Source organism: Acomys minous (genome assembly GCF_964271855.1).
Source record: "Acomys minous genome assembly, chromosome: 5".
Classification (NCBI taxonomy): domain Eukaryota; kingdom Metazoa; phylum Chordata; class Mammalia; order Rodentia; family Muridae; genus Acomys; species Acomys minous.
The window spans coordinates 124,292,488-124,313,526 of NC_140494.1; the positions used below are offsets into that span (position 1 = coordinate 124,292,488).

The window sequence follows — 21,039 nt, forward strand, 5'->3', positions numbered from 1 at the left end:
GCTTCATGTGGACCTCACTTCCTCTTCTGTCCACTGTTGAATGAGCCGGGCCGCCTCTCGTCCAGGCAGAAGCATGTCTGGAAAGCCTTTCTGACAGGCAGACTTAGAGAGCCTAAACCAGTAGGACCTTTTGAGCAGAGCTGACGCTTTAGGGCATCACTGGTTGGGTGCTTTCTGGAACTTTCAAGTCCTTACAGTGGCCATCTTAATAGTAGCCAGCACCGTTGGTCACTGAGGGAGCAGAGAGCACTGTAGACGTAGAGGCTTTCACTCTGTAGCCCAAGTTTGGCCGTACTATGGAACCCAGGCTAACCTTGACCTTAGAAGTCCTCCTGCCTTGGCCTCCTAAGTGCTGGTATTTCAGGCATGAGCTGATTTACTTTTGTGATCTGTTTCTCAAATGCTGGCTTTCCTTTCTTTCTTTCTTTTTTTTTTTTTTTTTTGTTTGTTTGTTTGTTTTGTTTTTCAAGACAGGGTCTCTCTGTTATTTTGGCTGTCCTGGACCCGCTTTGTAGACCAGGCTGGCCTCGAACTCACAGTGATCCACCTGCCTCTGCCTCCCAAATGCTGGGATTAAAGGCGTGCGCCACCACTGCCCGGCAAATGCTGACTTTCTATATTAATTACTTTACAGGTTGATATGACGAAAGCAATTTATAGAAAGGTTTATTGTGACTCACCGTACAAGGTAGAATCCAAAATGAAGGGAGTTGAGGTAGCAGGAGCTTCGGGTGACTGGTCACATGGCACCCATAGTCAGAAAGCAAAGAGAGAGAGACTCAGCTGCTCAACTTTTCTCCTTTTTATCCTGTTAGGGGCCACAGCCTGAGATGGCATCCACTGTTAGGATGGGTCTTCCTCAATTAACCTAGCCTAGAAATTCCCTCATAGGCATGCCTAGAGATTCATTCACAACTGAAAAGATCCCTTATCACAGTGTTTGTGTGCCCGTGCATATATGTGCCAGTGCGTGCGTGTGTGCTTACACCCATAAAGGCTAGACCAGTCTGGCCTCTAACTCAGATATCCTCCTGCCTCTGTCTCCTTCCTACTGCTGGGATTAAATGTGTCAGTGTGTGTGCCACCAATTCCTTAACAGCCCCTAGAATTCTTTTTCTTTCTTTCTTTTTTTTTATTCTTTTTGGTTTTTTGAGACAGGGTTTCTCTGTGTAGCCTTGACTGTCCTGGACTTGCTTTGTAGACCAGGCTGGCCTTGAACTCACAGAGATCCACCTGCCTCTGCCTCCCGAGTGCAGGGGTTAAAGGCGTACGCCACCACGCTCGCCCTAGAATTTCTTAAATGTAGAGAATAGACTTGTTTCTTTTCTTTTAAAGATTTATTTAAGAGTAGACTTATTACTCAGGAGGCAGAGACTGGCAGATCGCTGTGAGTTCGAGGCCAGCCTGGTCTACAAAGTGAGTCCAGGACAGCCACGGCTACACAGAGAAACCCTGTCTTGAGAGAAAAAAAAAAGGCAAAGAATAGACTTGTTAGCTGGGCGTGGTGGCACACACCTGTGATCCCAGCACTCGGGAGGCAGAGGCAGGCAGATCTCTGAATCCCAGGCCAGCCTGGTCTACAAAGTGAGTCCAGGACTGCCAAGGCTACATAGAGAAACCCTGTCTCAGGAAAAAACCAAAAACAACAGGAGCACAGCTGGTAATATGGTAATAGCCTCTGCTTGACGTGACAGCACTGAGGAGAGGACCACAGAGCTCTGCTGAGACTCAGTTAAATACAAGGTCCTTGTGCCCTTCCCACAGCTGCTCCTCAGGTGTGTGCTTAAACCACCAATAGGCAAGAACTGAGCTCAGCACTAGACACCATGTAGTTCTGCACCTAAGCACCTCCATGCTCCAAGGGCTAGTCAAAACTCAGTGTCTGCGTCTTAAAATGGCAATTTGGTAGCCATTCATTTTGTTTAAAATGCCTGCTTATTGCTTATTTTACCAGAGAGAGAAGTTGTTGGGGAGGGAGCTGAGTGTCAGTGCTTCCTTCTTTGACTCTGGTTGCAGGGCTCCTCTGAGACCTTGTTTACTGCTCTGCTGCTACCCACAGGTCCTCTTCCTGACTACACCCCTCCAGAAATTTTCTCTTTTGAAAGTACTACTGGATTTACGCTGTATGGGATGTTATATAAGCCTCATGACCTACAACCTGGAAAGAAGTACCCCACTGTGCTCTTCATATACGGTGGCCCACAGGTGGGTATACACGCTCATATGAGCACACAGTTACACGTGCACATGAATTCATATGTGTACATAAGCTTAAATAAACATACACATTTATAGTTTTACGTGATTTTTATTTTATATGTATGAGTATTTTTGTCTGCATGTATGTCTGTGCACCATGTGCATGCCTAATGCCTACAGAGTTCAGAAGAGCGTGTCAGATCCCTTAGAACTGGAGTTACAGACTTTTGTGAGCCACCATGTGGGGGTTGGGACTCAAACCTGAGGCCTCTGGAAGAGCAGCCAGTGCTCTTAACCATGAAACCATCTCTCCAGCTATGGTTTTTTGTGTTTGTTTGTTTGTTTGTTTGTTTTCTCCCCCAGACAGGGTTCCTCTCTGTAGCCTTGGCTGTCCTGGATGCACTTTGTACACCAGGCTGGCCTTGAACTCACAAAGTGGCCTTCCTCTGCCTTCCAAGTGCTAGCTAGAATTAAAAATGTGCACCACCACATCCAGCCTTTTTTTTTTTTTTTTAATGTCTAGACAGTTCAGATAGAATTTGAAGGGTGGAAATGCTGATACACATTTATAATCCTAGCACTCAGGAGGCAGAAGCAGGCAGATTGCTGCCAGCGAGTGGGTAAGAGCGTTAGCCTTGCAAGCATGAGTTCTAGGCCCAGCACTCATGTACAACGCTGGTGTGCGCCTGTGAGCCTGGAACCCTCACGCTGTGGCGGTGAAGACAGGAGGACCACTAGGTTTGCGCAGCTCCAGGCTCAATGGGAGACCCTGTTTGAAAGGAATAAGGCAAAAGAATGGCAGACCAGGACACCAGAAGCAGCCTTCTCTGCCCTCGGCTCAGTGAGTTCGGAGTCCTAGCATGTGACGGCTGAGGAGCGCCGTTGCTAAGCAGAGCACTGTGCATGGGGAGCTGCTCCTCAGGCTTTTGGTGTTTTTGCCTCAGGTTCAGCAAATCCCAGCACCACAAAATAAATTAAAATTTTAAATAAGATATTTATACCTAGTTGTATACATTTTTCCATTGATTTCTTAAGTAAATTAGAATATAATTATAGCATTTTTATAATGCCATTCTTGGACTCAGCAATATCTTATAATTACATTCAATTATTTACTCTCTGGTACATCTAAACATATTGTACAGAAAACAAGGTAAAAGTAAACTAATGAAGCCATTAACTCTTGGATAATGAGCATAATCATGTCATAGACTATGTTAAATCATTGCCATCAATAAGTATGTTTCATAAACAAAATGGTGATAGCCTACATTATAGCTATTGGTACACAGCAGAAACATGCCAGTCAGGCCTCTGTTAAGACATGATATTTAGTGGGTTGTGATGGCACACGCCTTTAATCCCAGCATTAGAGAGACAGAGGCTGGCCGATCTCTGAGTTCAAGGCCAGTCAGCTCTACAGAGCAAGTTCCAGGATAGCCTGGCATACATAGTGACACTATGGCCTGCCTCTGCCTCCCGAGTGCTGGGATTAAAGGTGTGTGCCACCATGTCCGGCAGAACCACATTTTTTTATACATGAACCTTTTTTTCATGTATGACACTGGGCATTGAACCCAGGACTTCTTGCATACTAATTATTCAGTCCATGACTTGGCTACACAAGTAAATCTAAACTCTTTCCATTAACTTTAGCAGGAGGACACTCCAAAAAAAAATTTTTTTTTAAATACTGTATAAGCTGAGCCTGGTGGAGTCAGAGGCAGGAGGATGGCAAGTTTAAAACCTGATTCATCTATTGAATGAGTTCACGTCCAGGCTTGGCAACTTAGTGAGACTCTTTCTAAAAATACAAGTAAAAAGGGACCTGAGGCCTGGGTGATGATGGTAGTGGCGCACACCTTCAATCCCAGCACTCAGGAGGCAGAGGCAGGCAGATCTATGTGAGTTCGAGGCCAGCCTGGTCTACGAGGGGAGATCCAGGACAGCCAGGGCTACACAGAGAAACCCTGTCTTGAAAAACCAAAAAATGCAGTGTCTTTGCATCTCATGGTTTGCCTGCTGCCATGTAATTTCACTAAAGATGTGTTTCTTTCCCAGGTGCAGCTGGTGAACAACCGGTTTAAAGGGGTCAAGTATTTCCGCCTGAACACCCTGGCCTCCCTGGGTTACGTGGTTGTGGTGATAGACAACAGGGGATCCTGTCACCGAGGACTTAAATTTGAAGGCGCCTTTAAATATAAAATGGTGTGTGACCATAGAGCACTTTGTTGTCATTTTCTTGCACATCATTTGAGTTGGGAGGAGGACCTGAGAGACAGAGTGAAGGAGAGAGTGTTAGAACTGCAGTGGGAAGAAAGGTCCTGTTGGGTTTACATCAGGCTCACTCCTGGCTACCCAGATGTAACTCTCAGGAGCTGAAACAAGCACTTCTGCGTAAAAATCCCCTCCAGTTCGTGCTTTCACCTTACCACAAGACAGCCCCTTTTAGCGTGCAGAGTCCTGTATACTACTGAGGCATAATTGAAATTTGTTCTGTCCTCTGTGAAGAGGGAAACCGACTGGTTAGTTCCTTCCTTGTGACAAGCCTCTTTCTCTCTGCAGGAAGCTTTAAATGCTACCTTTTAGAGATGCCCCAGGTCCTTCCTGCTGCTTTGGGAAATGATGACAGTCCGATGTTCCTTTTGCACAGTAAGGCAGTCCCTGTGGTTGCCAGCGTGTTGGGCATGCTGAGTAAGACATGAGATGGTCTCCCACAGCCAGTTCTTTGATCTTATGTTGTATTCTCATGTAAGTTTTTTTGTTGTTTTATTTTTTGGTTTTGGCTCAGTGAAGTGAGACTGTGTGCACTGGCAGGCCAAGTGATACCCGGGTGGTGCCGATAGAAACTAAGACATCCAGAGCTTTGCTAGAGGTCACATGCTGGGAAAGAGGACGGCAGAGCCTTAGGAGTAATGCCCTCTGTTTTACTGCACTAGCTGCTAAAAGGAGAATAAAACTAATCTCTTAAAAGGGCTGAATTTTTGTCTTTGGATAGAGGAAGGCTTGTTACAAGGAAGTTGCTGGCCTCTTAGCAGACAACAGAACAAATGGAGTGGGAGACACCCTGCCGCTGTGGGCACTGTGTGGGCAGTGACAGGGAAGAACTGGTGACTGCATGGGACCTGAACTCCCAACAGGGTAGCAACAGAAGTAGTGGGCCTGGTCCTATAGATGCACTTTTGTTTTAAATTTCTTGAGGGAAAATAGAATGTCAGTTATTAGTAAACTCTAATCAGGGAAAAAAACTCCAGGAATTTTTAGTAGAAATTCTCTAAGACTAGTTCACATTCAGTGAGCTCTTCCCCCTTTTTTGACAGGGTCAAATAGAAATTGATGATCAGGTGGAAGGACTCCAGTACCTAGCATCGCAGTATGACTTCATTGACTTGGATCGCGTGGGCATCCACGGCTGGTCCTATGGAGGCTACCTCTCCCTGATGGCATTAATGCAGAGGTCGGATATCTTCAGGGTATGTGGCTACTGTTGTATTTGATTCTCTGTTTTTGTTTTTGTTCGCTTTTTAGCTTTTTGTTTTTTCCAAGACAAAGTTTCTCTGTGTAGCCCTGCTGCCTTGGAACTCAAATCATAGACCAGGCTGGCCTTGAATTCAGAGATTTGCCTGCCTCTGCCTCCCAAGTACTGGGATCAAACATGTGGGCCACCACCACCTAGCTCTGTATTTGTTTTTGTATTTGGACAGAATTCTGTTTGTTTGTTTTCATAATTCTTTGTTAATTGTAGGCACATGAAAATGATGATTTTTTTTTTTGAAAAGTTCATGATGTTGTTGGTATTATAGAATGTTGGGTTTATGTGCTTTTTTTTAATTTTTATTTAAGATTTATTTATTATGTTATGTATGTGAGTGCTCTGTCTTCATGCATAACCATTACAGATGGTTGTAAAACACCATGTGGTTGCTGGGAATTGAACTCAGAACCTCTGGAAGAGCAGTCAGTGCTCCCAACTGCTGAGCCTTCTCCCTAGCCCCAGGTTTATGTGTTTTATAACATGGAAAATGTATCTTTTGTAATGTTGCTTTTTTAAAACACTTGTCAGCCTAAGCATCAGTTCATAACTATGTATATATGTCAAAGATTGATAGTCGTGATTAATAAAACACACACATACTTACTGGATTGAAACTATTTGTTTAATTACTAGACTGCATCTCTGCCCTAGGCCCTGTATATCCTCAACAGCTATCAGTGCTGAACACAGTGATTCCTCTGGGTCCAGTACAGGCCCTAAAAATCATGTTGAATTAAGTGAATATTTACATGCTTGGCATTCTTGAAATTCTTAGAACTTTATAGTAGAGAAGATATATACAGATTTTAAGGGGCTCAGAGGTTAAGAGCACTGCCTACTCTTCCAAAGGTAATGAGTTCAATTCCCAGCACCCACATGGTGGCTCACAACCATCTACAATGAGATCTGGTGCCCTCTCTGGTGTGCAGGTGCACATGCAAATAGAACATTGTATACATAATAATAAATAAATATTTTTTAAAGATATTAATTACTAAGAAACTAAGGATGAGTGGAGAGATGAGATCTCTCTGCAGGTAAATCCGATACCAATCCTGACCTCCTGAGTCTGATCCCCAGGACTCAAGTGCTTCACGGAAAGAGCCAACTCCTCTGAACTCTGACCTCTACAGCCATGTCATCTCATGTGTGCACCTACACAGATACACACATGCTTGTGCACATTCAATATAAATACATTTGGGGGAGATTGTTTGTTTGTTTGTTTGTTTGTTTGAGACAGGGTTTCTCTGTGTAGCCTTGGCTGTCCTAGACTCGCTTTGTAGACCAGGCTGGCCTCGAACTCACAGCAATCCACCTGCCTCTGCCTCCTGAGTGCTAGGATTAAAGGCATGTGCCACCATGCCCAGCATAAAATGTAATTAAAAAAATAATTAGATTAGTTAAAAAAAGAAAGAGTATAGTGAGAGGCCTCCAAGCCTGACCAACTGGGCCAGTGCCCCGCAGTGGATGGAGAACAGCTGACATTCATGAGCGTGACCACACTCACAGACAGCCAGCTAGCTACTTAAGTGTTTTTTAAAAATAGCAAAAATATTAATTAGAAGCAGTAATTTTGGGGCTGGAGAGATGGCTCAGTGGTTAAGAGCACTGACTGCTCTTCCAAAGGACCCGGGTTCAATTCCCAGCACCCACATGGCAGCTCACAACTGTCTGTAACTTCAGTTCCAGGGGACCTGACACCCTCACACAGACAAACATGCTGGCAAAACACCAGTGTAAAATAAATAAAAAATAAATAAATGTAAATTTTTTAAAAAGAGCAGTAATTTTTATGTCAGTAATATGGTTCTATTTTACAGTGAGTTGGGTTTTTTTGGTTTTGGTTTTTTTGGGGGGTTGTTTTGTTTTGTTTTGTTTTTGTCTTCTGAGACAGGGTTTCTCTGTGTAGCCTTGGCTGTCCTGGACTCACTTTGTAGACCAGGCTGGCCTCAAACTCAACAGCAATCCACCTGCCTCTGCCTCCCTAGTGATGGGATTAAAGTCATGGGCCACCGCGCCCAACCCAAAATTTTTTAATTTTTTGTTTTGGGGGGTTCATTTTGATACAAGGTCTCTTGTGCCCTAAAGCTGGGCCTCTAATTCATGTGTGGCTGAAGAAGGTTTGGGATTACAAGTGTGCACCACCCTGGACTATTTATGAGAAGTAGTCTTTAGGAAGTAAAGAGCTAGGCATGGTAGCACGCACCTGCAATCCTGCAACCTGGCACAAAGAAACAGAAGGGTTGCCACTTTGAGGCCAGCCTGAGCTACATAATGAAACACTATCTTTAAAACAAAATAAATTAGAATATCTAAATATAAAACTATATAGAAGCCTTAAAATGAGGCAAGTTTTATTTACATATAGTCCAATTGCTTAAAAAAAAAAAAAAAGCTAAAGAGGGGGAAATGTGAAACCATGGCTGCTTTTTGTATATGGAGTTGGCAGTTCTCACACCTGTTTCCCAGTAGGGAATGGGTTTCCACAGATGTCCTCACACACTCTATTCAGTATCTGCTTTGAAAAAAGGAACTCAGTTTGTATTTCAACTGTCCCAGTTTCGGGGCTTGGTGTGGGGTGTGCCTGTGGGACATGAAGCTTACTGACTCACAGACTATCAGATTTGTGACCTTGGCACCTGCCTTCAGGTTTCTGTGCCCAGTAGTTGGGACTCAAGCCTTGAAAGGATAATTTTAGCTTATACATTTGCAGTTGTAAGTTATTTTTGCTAGCACTCTTTTCTGGGACACAGCTGACTGCCCATGTTGTCATGCAGGTTGCTATTGCTGGGGCCCCAGTCACTCTGTGGATCTTCTATGATACAGGATACACGGAGCGCTATATGGGTCACCCTGACCAGAACGAACAAGGCTATTACTTAGGATCTGTGGCCATGCAAGCGGAGAAGTTCCCCTCAGAGTAAGTTCATGCTTTAAAATTAAGGCTATCAGTTTTAAATGATGATAAAACTAAATACTGAAATTTTACAGTTTTAGAAATATTAAAAAGTTCATATTTTCCTTCCTCAGTCTGCGAGTTGAGCCCAAACCATTGCATAGACAGGTGTTCTGTCACTAGCTGCTAAACTGCTGGAGTGACATGGATGTCACTCAGCCAAATTAAAAGATAGTTCAGATACAGTATTGGGAGGAGACTTTAAAAAAAATATATAATTAGGTTTATTTATTTATCTTTATAAATTATATTTGAAGCAATTGCTTACACTGAAAAAAATTAAGTCCATAATTGTGTGAGAATGGAAGAAAGGCTGTGGGCTTTGGTGTTTCCACAAATGTACTCTAGGAATGTGCAGCGAGTATTGACCAGAAGCGGACCTTGCTTTTCTTTCATTCGTCCTTGCATGCGGCACCTGATGCTACAGATTGATACTGAGGAAAACAGGCCTTCCTCCTCCTAGCGGAGCAGCAGCACTAGTTGCCCACGGTGTAAGGAGCTGAGCGCTCAGGCCTCACGCTCGCCTTCTGTGTGCCTAATCCTCTACTGTCCTCATTCCTCTAGACCCAACCGCTTGCTGCTTCTACACGGGTTCTTGGATGAGAATGTTCATTTTGCACACACCAGTATACTGCTGAGTTTTTTAGTGAGGGCTGGAAAGCCGTACGACTTACAGGTGGGTTGTTCTACATTTTCAAATTCAATGTGGTAGTAAATAGTTAAAGATTACTCTAAAATCTAACAAAATGAGTACTGACTGCTCTTTCAAAGGACCTGGGTTCAATTCCAAACACCCACATGGCAACTCACAACTGTCTGTAACTCCAAGATCAGACACCCTTACACATACGTGCAGGCAAAACACCAATGCACATAAAATTAAAAAACAAAAACCAGCAGGGCCTGGTGGCGCACGCCTTTAATCCTAGCACTCAGGAGGCAAAGACAGGTGGATCGCTGTGTGTTCGAGGCCAACCTGATCTACAAAGTGAGTCTAGGACAGCCAAGGCTACACCAAGAGACCCTGTCTCAAAAACTCAAAAAAGCAAAAACAAAAACCTATCAGCTGAGGGCAGAAGAAACTCAGGCCTGTTCAGTTGCATGCCTTAAGTGTCTGTCTGTTCAGCCTGTAGGCCTGGAAATAGCGCTGAACCCACTCACTGTCTTGCTTTATTTCCACTCCCTATTTCAATGGATGAGGAAATAGTGTACAGTTTCATTGTTGTAAGAGGGTTTTAAGTCACCTGGAGAAGCGACTTAACTAACACCTAGAACTTCAGCTCCAGGAGATCTGACACCTTTTCTAGTCTCCATGAACTCTTGCATACAAATGGTGCTCAGACACACACACACACACACACACACACACACACACACACACACACACACACACACGCACACGCACGAAAAGATAAATAAGTCCTTTTTTGGTTTGGTTGGTTTGTTTGAGACAGGGTTTCTCTGTGTAACCTTGGCTATCCTAGACTTGTAGACCAGGTTGACCTCAAATTCACAGAGATCACCTGCCTCTGCCTCCCTGAGTGCTGGGATTACAGGTATGTGCCACCATGCCTGGCTAAGTCTTTTTTTAAAAGACCTGATTACAAATCTTCGTTCACATTGTTATGCAAATAAAACTAATGGGTTACCCTTCTTCATAGCTTCTTATGAAAAATAAATAAAGATGTTGAAGAAGGTTTTAAGACAAATTGCTTTTAACCAGGTGGAGTGTTACATACCTGTAATCCCAGCTCTTGGGCAATAGAAACAGGAATATCAGGAGCACAGTGCTGCATAACACGTTAGAGGCTAGGCCACATGAGGTGCAGCTCTACACACACACAGACACACACACACACACACACACACACACACAGAGGCATGTACAGGAGCCACTAGTCCCTTTTGTTCCTTAAGATTATATGTTCATGAGAAATTATACCTTCCCTTTTGATATTTCAGTTGACATTTCTGCCCAGTTAAACTGTGAGATATTTGTCTATAGTAGCAGTTTCAAGCCTTTTGATCGCAGAAGTCCTTTACATACCCAAAAGCCTTGTTTGTGTGGGTTATGTCTGTCAGTATTTCACACTGAGCACACTGACACATGCAGGATGAGGCAGGTGAATTGAGAGTTGACGGCCCACCTGGGCGACATAGTTCCAGAAAGGGGGAGATACATGGTGAGACCATGACTCAAAAACAAAACACCCCAAGCCCCATAGGGTATTAAAACTGAGGTGAATGTTTATTTTAAAGAAACAGTAATAAATAACTATATGTTAGCACAAATCACATTAGCTTGGTTGAAAACTGTTCCAAAATAACTTCCTGAGAAAACTGTTGTTCTTTTCCTTTTGGTGATGTTCCTTCTGTTAGCTAGGATTATAGACATGTGCCCCAGGCCCATAGTTTCTCTCTCTCTCTCTCTTTATTTTTATTTTTATTTTTTTGGTTTGTTTGTTTGATTTATTTGTTTGTTTGTTTTTTGGTTTTTATCCCCCCTGTTTTTTTGAGACGGGGTTTCTCTGTGTAGCCTTGGCTGTCCTGGACTCACTTTGTAGACCAGGCTGGCCTTGAACTCACAGCAATCCACCTGCCTCTGCCTCCTGAGTTCTAGGATTAAAGGCGTGTGCCACCACCACCCAGCTAATATTTTCTTTTTTTCTTTTTTTAAAGATCTATTTATTACATATACAGTGTTCTGCCTGCACACTAGAAAAGGGCACCAGATCTCACTTTAGATGGTCATGGAACTCAGGACCTCTGGAAGTGCAGACAGTACTATTAACCGCTAAGCCATCTCTCTAGCCCTTTTTTTTCCCCAATGCCCATATGCCCATCCAGTGCTCTGCCTGCATGTATACCTGCAGGCCAGAAGGACATGGGATCATGTTGTAGATGGCTGTGAGCCACCATGTGGTTGCTGGGAATTGAACTCAGGACCTCTGGAAGAGCAGTCAGTACTCTTAACCGATGAGCCATCCCTTCAGCTGCCACATGCCTATATTTTTATAGTCCCACCTACAATAGTATACAACTGAGGTAAAGTGAACTGCTGGTTAAAGCATCATGTAGCTTAAGGATTAAAAAGACATCTACCAAGCCAGGCGTAGATGTCCCAGGATAATATAATGCCTTACCTCACACCATGCTAGGACACTACCACTTGTGAATTCATTAATTTTACATTGTTGGAGCAGCATAGTAAATCCAGTGAATGAAGCACATTCAAGATCAGTTGCCTACAGGTTTGGGGTTTGGTTTGGTTTGGTTGTTTTTTGTTTTTTCGAGACAGGGTTTCTCTGTGTAGCCTTGGCTGTCCTGGACTCGAGTTATAGACCAGGCTAGCCTCGAATTTACAGTGATCCGCCTGCCTCTGCCTCCTGAGGTGTGCGCCACCACACCAGGCTACCTACGGATGTCTTTTCTTTTTCTTTTTTTTCTGAGACAGGGTTTCTCTGTGTAGCCTTGACTGTCCTGGACTCACTTTGTAGACCAGCGTACAGATTTCTTAAAGTAGTTGTTTGTGTTGGTTTGTTTTGTTAGCAAGATTTCACTATGTAGGTCAGGCCAGCCTTATGATCCTCCTGTCTCTACCTTCCATGTGCTGGCTGGGAGATAGTTTAGACCTCGTACAGCCTTTGGTTTTCAAGGACTCTTGGAATCCTAGCAACCACACTCGGGCAATAAACCACTGAAGAGCCCTCCTGAAGCTTTAAGGGGGGGGGTGGTAAAGACTCCTAAGCCTTGGGATAATGTGTATTAATGTGATACTACAGAGAGGCACTGTTCCATTCTGACAATCCAGTTAGAAACCTCTGGAAAGTATCCTAGCACATGGGAGCCAGAGAGAGGAGAGTCTGGAGTTTGAGGGTATCCGTGGCTGCATGGTAAGCCTGGATATGTTGAGAACGTTTTAGAAAGAAGAGCATCACTGAACTTTGCTTCCTTGCCTCTCCTCTCTGTTTTGCAGATCTACCCTCAGGAGAGGCACAGCATCCGAGTGCCTGAGTCTGGAGAGCATTATGAGCTGCACCTGCTGCACTACCTTCAGGAGAACCTTGGCTCACGTATTGCTGCTCTGAAAGTGATATAGCCCTGACCTGTATAGAACTTGCTGTACATTGTCTAACCAGACAAGGAGGGTTAGTCAATAGAGAAGCCGGAGTTGATGATCCTACTTTGGTACCCGATACATAAAATCTACTTCTGAAAGTAAATTTGGTGCCATGCAGAGATCTGCAGTTCGTGGATAGTAATCTAATACCTTAACCATGCCCACAGAACTGAGTGTTCCCAAGAGATTCATCAGGACCTTGAGGACACTAAAAGAAGCAAGGCATCAGCGCCACATACTCAAACTAGCCTGTTTTCACTTTTACTAGCAGTATAAGCCTCTCGGACTTAATTAGTGGATTTTACAGTATACTTCTGAATTTGTTAAAATATGATGATAGTAGAGATTGATTTGGCTCAATTCCAGGATCTCTGACTGGTTATGGGTTCGATAGCACTTATGTCTAACTGAATAGCTTATGCCTCGTCACTTGGGGTGTACCCAGCATGTCATGAACTAATTACTATTAAGCTTATGACTTTCCCAGTCATTAATGATTTTTCAAGGATAATTTAGTGGCCTCCTAAAGATATTTACTTAAGCTCTGACCAGTTTTTTAACCATTTAAACAGCATCTAGCATAATCCTTTTTTTTCTTCAATGGTATGATGGAGTGGGGTTTCCTTTCACATAAAGGCAAGTAACTGTAGTGTGAGTGTAATCACAAGTCTCAAGATGTTGACGATTACACAAGCCAGGCGTGGTGGGACACACCTCTAATCCCAGCACTCAGGGAGGCAGAGGCAGGTGGATTGCCTTGAGTTCAAGGCCAGCCTGGTCTACAAAGCAAGTCCAGGACAGCCAGGGCTACACAGAGAAACCCTGTCTGAAAGAAAGAAAAAGAAAAAAAGAAAAAAGAAAAAAATAGATGTTGACAATTACAGGCAAAAAAAAAAGTTTTTAATCGAATTATTTGAGAGCTTGAAAAATAGCAGACAAGTTTTTTTCTCCTTTTAGGAACAGAAAATGTACACATTCGCCTGTACTCTGAAAATATAATGGTGCCTGTTTCCATTTGACCTTTCCTTAATTAAAGTGTTCCACAGTTTCCAGGAGGTAGAAGGACTACAGAAGGAAGAGGGAGACCCTGGTGCAGGGAGTGATGGACAAAGGAGGCAGCAGGGCTCGGCTTAAGACCTGAGCAGAATAGTCCAGCAGAAATACTCTTGAGAAAAGCCGGAGTAAATGGAACCTCCCCTGTGGCTGGGAGCCAGAGCTGGGAGCCAGGCTCCGCCAGCACAGCCCCAGGGGCAGGTGTTTTATAATTCCAGCTTTTGGTTATCTTTCCTTTCAACTTTAGAAACCTTACAAATCTAAACTTTTAACTTTTTTATTTGAATGTAATTTAGATATCACTAGCTTAAAATAAAAAGATTTCCAGATCACTTCTTTGCTGTGAGCTAATCCCTGACAAACCATGGCCCTCTCTGCGTTGAAAGCCTATCAATAGTTTTGTAACTAGGCCATAACAGTCTCCTGGTTTAGCCTCCCTGCTTAACTACAAAGAGAACGCATGAGCTTTCACGTGCTGGTGGGTGCCTTCCCTTCGGGCCTTCCAATATTAGATGGGTCCCTTTGGAGCCAGGCACCTGTGGGTGTGACTCTTTTAAATCACAAACTCCAGTGTTTGGAGGCAGTCACCATAAAAATCCAAGAACACTTGCTGTGTTTCTTTCTCGCTGCCACATCAAAGCCCTTTCCAGGAGAGCCCAGTGAGGATGAGGATTGTCAACTGAGAGGTGGGTGGCTTGGTGACCGTGGCCTTCTGTCCTGGGAAGGGAGGGCTGGGCCTTGCCAGCTGTGTATTTATGCTGTATGATAGATTCCACGCCTTTTCTTATTGTCTATTTTGACTTTCATGCTTATGACATTTTCTTGTGCCAAAATTTGTTTATATTTTTCAAGTTAAATTAAACTGACTCGGATAATTTTCCTTCCCCAACAAATATTTCCCTTATGACTTAAGTATCTGTTTTGACATTGAGGGTGGCATTTGCTGGACCAGGTGGCCTCCAAGGGCAGCTCCCCACATTCCTGGTAGGAGTGACACACCCTCCCGTTGCCCCCAGCCCCACCCCCACCCCCTTTATGCTTGCTTTGTAATGAGACATCCCTTATTTTACACAAACAAGCCTTGGAAACCCTCACTTATCCTAGATTCTTCCTGCCTTCTCTCCTGCTGTTCCGGGAAGGCATTTACAACTGTCATTAAATGCTGTCCTACTTCTCTAAGGGGAAAGTGCTTGACTCACAGGCAGAAAGGTGCCATGACCGGGTTTGCTTGTCAACACCAGTGTGAAAGGCATCAGTCAGTGGGAGCAATCAGAAACCATTCTAAAACTTTGTCCTCTGATTGCATGTCAATGAAAGCGGCAAGAGTCCGAGAAAGTACAAGTTTGACGGGAGCCAGAAAGCACTCTTGCCACCTACCAAAGTGAGGTTTTCACAGGCTTAGTGACAAGTACACTTGAGCAGCAGGTAACAGTTCTCAACATTCAGAGCAGCAGGGCACTGGAGCACAAGAAATGGAGTCTTGAGCCAGCTCTCAGAAGCCTGAGCTCATCACTTTGGGTGGAGCCCAGGAGCACGTGCCTCTAGCACAGTGAGCTTCCTGGGCGCTTTCAGTCATGTCTGCTGGCTGCTTTTGTAAACTTTCTGTAAAGAACACAGTTGCAGTCAGAGAACAGTTGACTTATACAGTAAATGGTTGTTATGAACCCAAAACAGACCCGCTCACCTCGGATGACTGCTCACCTCTTCTTGAAGAAGCAGGAGCGAGTATTTTTCATGCCCTTGGTCTGAAACTTTATTTGGGGATAATGGCTTTGCCCCCGCCCCCCCTTCCAAAGCCTCATACAGGAAGACGCAGTCACGATGCACTTTGTCCCTTTAAACCCTGAGCCATGGTTGGGAGGGACGGGGGATGCTTTTGTTCAGGTGTTTTCTGCCTTTACCACACAGTTCTCTCTGCAGGTGGGATGAGTCTAGTCAGAGCTCTGTTGTTACAGAATCACACATTTTCCAGCTGGAACCAACCTTTAACTTAGCCCAGTGTTCTCATTTGCTAGTGGAAAAGCCTGTGTTCTAGAGAGAAAGAAGCACACCCAGGACCCCACAGTCGGCTAGTACTCAGAGCCAGGCTCCATCCAAGGCCTGCCTCATGGTAGTTTCGTGATATTTAAGAAAGGTAGGGTTTTTTTTTTTAAAAGTATTTATATGTTTCTATAAAACATTTTAAAGGAAACCACATAAAATGGTTCGTTTTTCTTTCTGAGTAAATGCTAAGCATGCTTATTAATGAAGCAGCACTGACAAGTGTGTGACGTTCTGCAGTTAATTGGAATCATCATACTAGATGTCTTCCTTGGGTCGTGGGAGGTGGGGACACAGGAGCCCGTCGTACGGCTTACTTGATGTGAGACCAGAGCCTCAGCCAGGTCTAGACTATGTAATGCGAGAGCATCCTTTCCCTGCAGATGGAAGGGAACTGAAAACGCCCCACACTGCGGCCTCCCGCCCCCCACCCTCTCAACCGACCATCAGCACAAGCAGGATGCTCAGCTCTAGACAGTTGTTCTGGAGGTCCCCTGCAGACACAGATGCTGGCTTTGTATGTTTGGTTTTAAGTAACCATAATACAAATTTATGTTGTTTTCAGCAAAATTGGAATTGGAGGTCTTTAAGTTTAGCGCATAAAGTGCCTGCTGTTTCAGCACTGACCTGCACATGGTCTGCATGTCTCTCTCCAGTAAGCATATGGGTCTCCTCGTTTTCAGTCCCATGGCTTTTAATCGTGTGATGTGAAGCATTAGTTTTGCTGCATTTTATTACAGGTTCTTGGTTGCAATAAAGATGCTGCTGAAATTAATCGACTTCAGTGTTCCTTGCCCCTCTGCTCTTCCCCGTTACCCCGTCTGTACAGCCTTGCTCTGATGAGTCACAACTGTGGAGGGGCCGATACACAAGGTCACGTGCTTGCCATGACGAGAGGTGTTGTGGTTAGGTTGCAGGGTTGTGTGGGAGTTACAGTACAGACACTTGGGTGAGAGATGTGTAGAGTGCTTCTTGGTACCTGCCAGAGGTTCCCAGATGCCAGGGCAGAGGGTGCTTGGAGCCAGGGACTAACAGATACCCCCTGAGCAGCTGGAGGCTCTGGCATACATCACTGACAGTTGGTGGGGGTTGTACAGGTTCAGAACATCTTTCAGAGGGTTCAATGTATTGCTTTAATCTGTAATTGTAATTATTTATGCTGTGCACAAGTGTGGACGTCAGAGGATAACCTATAGAAATCAGTGCTGTTCCCACCATGTGCACGCCAGGCACTGCACTCAGATATCAGGCTTGGCAGCAAACACCTTTAACTGCTGTGTCATCCTCCTGGCCAGGTGTAGTGTTCCTTCTTTGACAATTCTGAAGGTTTTGCCCTCAGTATTTTCCCAGTTGTGATACAGACCCAGGGCCTATGGCATGCCAGGAATGTACTCAGCCTATGAGCTCAGTGTCCAACTGAACAATTCTGATTTTTCACAGAAGCTTTGAGTTTGTTGATGCCCCAGAACAGAGACTTTGTCTGGGTTCTATGGCTCTCTGTAGTTATGTTTAAAACACTGTGTGAGCAAACAGGTTAAGCCAACCATGACTGTCTCTTATATATATAAATTAGGAATTAAAATGATATTTAAGTAAGGTAATTTTGGGGCTGGAGAGACAGATCAGAAGAGCACCGGCTGCTCTTCCAGAGAACCTGGGTTTAAATCCCAACACTTGACATAGCAATTAATAACCATTTGTAACTTCAGTTCCAGGGGATATGGAGCCCTTTTCTCGCATCTTCTCACATTATGTGCACAAAGCATATTCATGGTACACATAATGCAGGCAAAACACTCATACACATAGTGTACGTTATGCATAATGCATAATAAAATAAAAATTAAGTAAGCCAGGCAGTGGTGGAACATGCCTTTAATCCCAGCACTCAAGAGGCAGTGGCAAGCGGTCCTCAGTTCAAGGCCAGTCTGGCCTACAGAGGGAGTTCCAGGATGGCAGAGCCACACAGAAACCCTGTCTTAAAAAACCTGGGGTAGGAGGGGGGCGGTGGAGGCGTTGGGAGATAGAAAAACCCTAACTGGCCAGAGGTAGCATATGCCTTTAATGCCAGCACTCAAGACGCAGAGGCAAGTGGATCTTTGAGTTCAAGGCCAGTATGGTCTAGAGAGTGACTTCCAGGATAGCCAAGGTTACACAGAGAAACCCTGTCTCAGAATAAATAAATTAGTTAATTAATTAAAAATAAATCCTGAAGCCAAGTGGATGGCAGAAGCCATGGTCTACAGAGTGAGTTCCAGGACAGCCAGGGCTACACAAAGAAACCCTGCCTCAAAGCAAAAGTCCTGAAAGAAAATAAAAAAGCGGGCTGGAGAGATGGCTCAGTGGTTAAGAGCGCCACCTGCTCTTCCAGAGGTCCTGAGTTCAATTCCCATCAACCACATGGTGGCTCACAACCATCTATAATGTAATCTGATACCCTCTTCTGCAGATAAAGCACTCATATTCAATAAATAAAATAAATCTTTTTTTAAAAAAAGAAAATAAAAAAGGAAAAAACTTCTGAGCATGATGGTGCGTACCTTTATCTCTGACACTGGGGAGATGGAAGCAGGTAGGTCATAAATTGGAGACCGCTCACTGTAGGCTACACAGCAAGACCTGTCTCCACAGCAGCAATAACACATTTTACTAAGAGTCTGCTAGTGTAGTGGTATACACCATGGCCACACTTGGGGCCACAGGAGCACAGGAATTAGAGGAAAGCCTGAGCACTAAGTACAGCAAGACCTTGTCAGAGGCGGTGGGAGGGGGCTCTCCTCAGCACAGGTGGAGGCTCTTGAGGCTTTCCACTTAGAGTCAGTATAGCATGGGTCTCCATCAGAACCAGCTCCTCAGAACTTTGCCTGTGTGGGAGTTTGGGGTTGCTGCCCAAGAAAGATGGAAGAACAAAATAACACCCACATTAGCTTTTGAGCCTGGCTGCACCTTTGGTCCCTGCTCAATTTAGGGGCTTGGGATGTTTCCACGATATCCTACCCCTCTGTGTTCCTAGATGTGAGATGGCAGTAGCAAGACCTTCCTCAACAGACCCATCCCGGGGAGCACCAGCTGCCTGGAGGGCTCAGAGAAGGTCAGCTGACTCAGCACGTCGTTTTATGTCCTACTCTTCCTTACCGGCTTAGATTACAGACACTGGAGGGGCCAGTGGGCTAGCTGGCTTCTCCTCAAACTCCTGTGGAGTCAGACAAGTAGGAATCACTTGCTAGATACTTACTGCCAGGGTTTCCAGATAATAAATACGTGGGCCACTGAGATGGCTCGGCGGGTAAAGGTGCTTGTCTCCAAGCCTGGTGACCCAAGTTCACACTGGGAACTAACGGTGGAAGGAGAAAGCCAACTCCAGAAGGTTGTCCTCTGAGTTACACACACACACACACACACACACACACACACACACACACACACACACACACACACACACACTCTAAAGGTAATAAAAAAAATAAGTGCTAGAGGGCTTGGGATGTGGTTCACTTGGTAGAGTGCTTAGCTTGGCCCCAGGCTACATTCCTGCATTTCTTCTCCACATAGCCGTTTTTCTTTGTTTTGTTTTTATAACTATTTGCCTGGGGTAAATGAAATATTTTTGCCTGTTCCTGGTAGCTAATTATACCGAGTACTTTCCATGAATTTATTAGCCATTTGTTTTTGTTGGTTTATTTGCTTGGGTTTTTTGGGGGGGGAGTGTCAGTGTTTTCATTTTTCTTTTTCTTTTGTTTCACTGTATCTGAGTATGTTGGTCTGAATGAGATGTTCCCCATATTCTGAGATATCTGAGTACTTTGTCTCTAGTTGGTGACACTTTTGGGTAGTTTTATGAGTTTTGGTCTTATGGAGGAAATATGTCAGGGGGAGAGTCTTTGAGGTTTCAAAACCCATGTGCTGTTTGAGCGCACTCCTTCTGCTCCCGCCTGTGGGTGAAGATAGGAGCTGGCAGCTGCTGCCCTAGCCACCATGTCTGCCTGCCTGCTGCCACGCTCCCCACGGCGATGGTGATGGATCCTGGAACTATATGCCTCAAGGAAACTCACCTGTAAGTCACTTTGGTCATAGTGTTCTGTGACAGCAATGGGAGCATATGTAAGTATGTGTACCGTGTGCATGGCCAGGGCCAGGAAGTTTAGAAGGGGGTGTCGGCTCTCCTGGAGCTGGAGTTGCCCTGAGTCATGGTTAGCCACTACATGGGTGCTGAGAACTGGACTCTCATCCTCTGCAAGAGCAGCAAGTGCTTTTAACGGCTGAGCCATCTCCTAGCCCTGGGTTTTGTTTTTTAGGAAAGAGGTGAGGTTTTTTTTTGTTTTGCTTTTGCTTTTGGTTTTGTTTTGTTGCTTTGTTTTTCAGACAGGATCTCACTGTATAACCCAGGCTGGTCTCCAACTCACAATTCTCCTGCCTCAGCCTCCCATGTGCTGAGATGACGGGTGTGTGTCACTATGCCCGGTTTCACAGTTTTACATTTAGAACTTCGATGATGTATTTTGAGTTGGTTTTTCAGCTGAGTATGAGAGAAGCTTCACCATTTAATCTGTTTTGATTTGTTAGAAATGCTGCTCCTTGATGTGTTTCTTTATGCCTTTATCACCAGCTGGCTGTAGAGATACGGTTTTATTGTGGTTTTATTTCTGGGATCTCTACAGAAAAGAAACCTTTTTTTGTTTTTGTTTTTGTTTTTTTGAGACAGGGTTTCTCTGTGTAGCCTTGGCTGTCCTAGACTCACTTTGTAGACCAGACTGGCCTCGAACTCAGTGATCTGCCTGCCTGCCTCTGCCTCCTGAGTGCTGGGATTAAAGACGTTTGCCACCACGCCCGGCTAGGAAAAGAAAACTCTTGACCAATACCTAAGAAACACAGAACAAAAATATGTACAAAAGCAATAAAGTTCTAGCAACTTGTGCCCAACACTGTATCAGAAAGTGTGTTTACTGCAATCAAGCTAAATTCATCCAAGAGCTGAAAGGGTGGCTCCATATATGCATGTTATTCAACAGAATAAAGAGTAAAAAATTCAGGACCTGCTGGCTTCGGCAGCACCTATACTAAGATTGGAACAATACAGAGAAGATTAGCATAGCCCCTGCACAAGGATGACATGCAAATTTGTTAAAGGTTCCA

At 44.4% G+C, this 21,039-nt stretch overlaps 1 protein-coding gene across 5 annotated transcripts in view; it reads left to right on the plus strand.

Annotated features, from left to right (window-relative positions):
• DPP8 (dipeptidyl peptidase 8) overlaps nt 1-16,681 on the plus strand; it is a 48,443-nt gene extending 31,762 nt beyond the window's left edge. For 4 of the 5 annotated variants that reach the window (XM_084783876.1, XM_084783878.1, XM_084783877.1 and 1 more), the window contains exons 16-21: nt 2,060-2,205; nt 4,261-4,407; nt 5,520-5,672; nt 8,515-8,657; nt 9,258-9,369; nt 12,670-16,681. In XM_084783876.1, the coding sequence (XP_084640002.1) occupies nt 2,060-2,205; nt 4,261-4,407; nt 5,520-5,672; nt 8,515-8,657; nt 9,258-9,369; nt 12,670-12,792 (824 nt within the window). In that variant the 3' untranslated portion in view covers nt 12,793-16,681. Of the gene's footprint in view, nt 1-2,059; nt 2,206-4,260; nt 4,408-4,764; nt 4,914-5,519; nt 5,673-8,514; nt 8,658-9,257; nt 9,370-12,669 lie in introns of those variants that run through there. The other variant, XM_084783880.1, reaches the window with a different exon arrangement.
• The last annotated feature ends 4,358 nt before the right edge of the window (nt 16,682-21,039 follow it).